The sequence below is a fragment of the Egretta garzetta genome, unplaced genomic scaffold (assembly GCF_000687185.1).
Source record: "Egretta garzetta isolate BGI_Z169 unplaced genomic scaffold, ASM68718v1 scaffold397, whole genome shotgun sequence".
Taxonomy (NCBI): domain Eukaryota; kingdom Metazoa; phylum Chordata; class Aves; order Pelecaniformes; family Ardeidae; genus Egretta; species Egretta garzetta.
In genome coordinates, this window is record NW_009260493.1 from 10,214,642 (window position 1) to 10,218,364 (window position 3,723).

The following is a 3,723-nucleotide window of genomic DNA, read 5'->3' on the forward strand; positions in this document are numbered from 1 at the left end:
AAGTTTAAGCTCATTTCTTTTTTGATGTACCCCACCATGGGAACAGAGAACTGATTCTTTTCTTTCTCTTTGAGACAACATTTTACAGATCTTAAGGCAATTTCTAATTTCTAAATAAATCTGGTTCTTTATATCTTCTCTCACAGGTCATATTTTCTGACCTGTGATGAAGTTCACTGTTATCCTCTGAACACTTGAATAACTTTTTCTTGAATTCCAGTATCCAAAACTAGATGCTTAGGCTTTACTAGTGTTGGGTGGAAGTAAAAGATTAATTTTTTTTACTTTGTAGGCCATACCTGTTTATACATGCAGTTACAATATTAGCATTTCTCAACAAGAATATCATTACTGAATGATGTTCACCTGGTGATATGCTGTAAACAGAGCCGTCTCTGAAGAACAAGAAACTAAGCAGTTCTTCCTTGTTTGTTCAGTTGTAAAATCTTATGGTTGGCCTTTAGATTTCAGCAGATTTTTGTATTATTCCTCTCATTTTGCTGTCTGGTGTCCGCTTCAAATTCAGTAAGAGTTAGTTATCTTTATTTCATCATCTAACTTACTAATGAATAAACTGAATAGAAAATATTGGATATATCTACTCCTAATTTATTGGATTAAGTAGCATTTCATTAAAGGAGTACTCTTTCATCTTTGACTTTTTACCTCATTTCCCACTTGTAAGATAAATTTCCTTCATATACCAACATTTATATTTAATTGCAGCATCATGTTTTCATAAAGTAGACATTTATACCAAAAATACTTTGGGTTTGTTTCAGGATGCGTGTGCTTGCCTGTGTTTTCTGTTCTAGGATCCTGCAAACAAGGATTTCATTTACCTATTTTCATTTAAATTTTCTGTTGAATAAAATTTTCATCTCCTGCATCTTCTGCTATGCTGAATGCTAACTCCTCCTGTTCTTCTGAGCAACTGCTTATAGCTTATGTTACAAATAAAAATTCTGCTCGGATGCTCTATCAGGTTATCTGTGACTACTTCACTATTTATTTCAGACCTCTGGATGAAATACTTACCTGCTCTGCCTCATGATATTGCCATGAGTCGCCTTAATAAGAATGTAATGAACATCATACAACACATTCAGGAAGTCATCCCGGGATACAGCTCTACTTGGTCTTGAGTCATCTCCGTAATGCTTCCATGTGAAATCTGCCTGGGACAGCGTCCTGTTGACACCTGGGTCATCATGATAGTACTCCCAGGGCACAATGTTTCTGACTCTTTGGTCATCACCATAATATTCCCATTCATGCTGTAACATGTAACACAAAACCAGATTACTAACAGTATTGAAAAGAACCAGGTGCCTAAGTTCTGGGGAAAAAAACAGGTGGAAACGTTACCTCTGTCATCTCTATCTCATGCCTTGTCAGCTGCCCGATCAGAGGGGCAGCCATATGCCGGACAATAATTCTTGTATGGGTGGGAGGCCCACCTCTTATGATGACTTGCGGGTAGTAAGTAGTAAAACCCGTCTCTTCTCGTGCTTCAAAGTAGATTGCATATTTCAGTTTCCCTCCATAAGCGGTCAGCTAAAAAAGCAAAACACAAAGTACAGAAAGAAATCTCATTTTCAGTTAGCTAAAAATAAATTCCTGGGCATATGTAGGAGCTAGATACACTCTGCACCTGTGCGCAGTCTGATGAATGTGCGTGTGGTAGAAAATAGCAATACATGCTCGTGGAATGATCTGGGGACAAGGGCTGTGTTCAAAATACCCATCAGCAATTAGTAATTGTACTACACTAAACCAAAACGTTATCTGTTTCTTTATATGTGCCTCAGTGCTCCCCAAGGTTTGTGTTTAAGGAAAGAAACATCTAAATTTTCCCAAGCCAAAAGAAGAAATATCAAAATTTTTATGAGAGAATCTATCTTGTGGAAAAATATGACATGTTACTGTCTGTAAATGTATATTTTAAAATAGCATTTACGTTACAGACTTATGAGTTTCCATGATAACGGAGCAAATAATTTTTTAATAATGGAATGGCATTTATTTTCTTTTGAAGTACCTTCCACTGTGTGATGACATGCTTATTGGAAGGCAAAAAAGGCATTGCAAAATACTAATGTAAGATAAAGGAAGATATAAATCCATGTCAGTATTCAGTGGAATTTTATGTTTACCTTTCGTCCCTCAAACTGCTCTGGAAGTCTCCAGTAAACAGGTTCTGACCGAAGATCCTGCATCACCTGTTCTATATTTGCTACTATTTCAGGAGGCTGGAATGCAATCCCTGAAAGAGTGCTGTGCTGAAGCTTTTCATCCACCAGTGGTAGAATCATTTGCTCTGGCTTCAAGGTCACCTACACACATTCAAAAAATCAAGAACAAAATCAAGTCTATTTTTCCCCATGAAGTGTTAGTCTTTAAATTCTAACTCTTTAAAAAATTATTTATAGGTAATTTCATTTCACATCATGAGCAATTTGTCACAAAACAGTCTTATTACTCCTGCAGGTATAAACAGTGATAATAATGACTTCCCTCTCAAGCCTTTCTGCACTTTGTCCTCGTGTTAACAAAGGACATACTAGCACTGTTTAAAATAGTTTCATGAGCAAGTGATCCCAGGAATTTTATTGAAGTGATTTCCATACTGCTATTTTAGTCGTGGGCCTCTTGTTCGGATTGTGAGAAGGGTACCTTACGAAGAAGCACACTTCTCACCAACACTTGTCATACATCACTGGGGCTGTAGAACACAGTGCCTGATCCTCGGTACTTTTATGTAATAGTCAAGCTAAGTGTTCTTTGGGCAATACACAGAGAGTGAGGGCTCAGGGTTTCTGTAACTCTAAATTCAGATTTAATGAAAAGTATAAGGATGCCACTTAGATACTTGTAATTTTAACTTGTTGAAAGAGTCTCAACAGCATTATATAAAATCATTATTTTGATGAAAAACTGTAATAAGAGTCTTAGTAATTCTGTGCAGATGAAAGTATCACAGAAAGTGTGTGAACAAATACAAAGGGCTGGTATCAAAATTGCTTTCTTCTAAAGAGTGAGGAAAACAAAGAAAACAAATGCAGAGTTCTAACAGTCACCCCATCAACATGCTGTTCACGAGATAGGGATCAGGTAATGAGGGCTCAACCAACCCCTGTACTGTACATTCACTAAGCAGCTTGGTATTTCCATTTACAGCAGCATCTATGGACTAACCAGACATGGAAGCATCCCTAACATTGCCAGCCCTAAGTGAGATTTCCTGAGTTCCTATCATAACCATATTTTACTGTTCACTACTTTAGACATCAAGAAAGTGGTCAACACATTTGAATTTCAGATCCGCCTTGCTTCATTGTTGTATAAGACAGGATTTGCTTGTTTAAACAGTCTCACTCAGTTTACAACACTGAATCAATTCTGAAATAGATCAGAGTACCAAAAACTAGATGAGATGGGGACATACAGTTGTTTAGATATGACCATAAATAGAAAGGAAATTAATCGAGACACAAAATAATCAGGAGGTTTACATGACGTTTCTGCTTTGTGCTGCCACAAAAGTTAAAGCACAATTTTCCAGAACTGTTGCTGCCATGGATCTTGATTAAATTTTATAACTTGTCAGCCTTTTACAGCCTTTCATCTCCAGCCTACCAGCATATGATGGGAAAAACTGAAATAATGAGAAAAACTGAGTCAGATCATGATAAATCACTTCATCCACTGGGAAGGGAAAGA

At 36.9% G+C, this 3,723-nt stretch overlaps 1 protein-coding gene across 1 annotated transcript in view; it reads right to left on the reverse strand.

Annotated features, from left to right (window-relative positions):
• Window positions 1-3,723, reverse strand: part of LAMA2 (laminin subunit alpha 2) — a 296,182-nt gene that overhangs the window by 116,011 nt on the left and 176,448 nt on the right. Inside the window, exons 25-27 of the mRNA XM_035899887.1 lie at window positions 2,157-2,336; window positions 1,369-1,557; window positions 1,039-1,277 (exon numbers count right to left, since the gene is read on the reverse strand). Of these exons, the coding sequence (XP_035755780.1) occupies window positions 1,039-1,277; window positions 1,369-1,557; window positions 2,157-2,336 (608 nt within the window). The remainder of the gene's footprint in view (window positions 1-1,038; window positions 1,278-1,368; window positions 1,558-2,156; window positions 2,337-3,723) is intronic.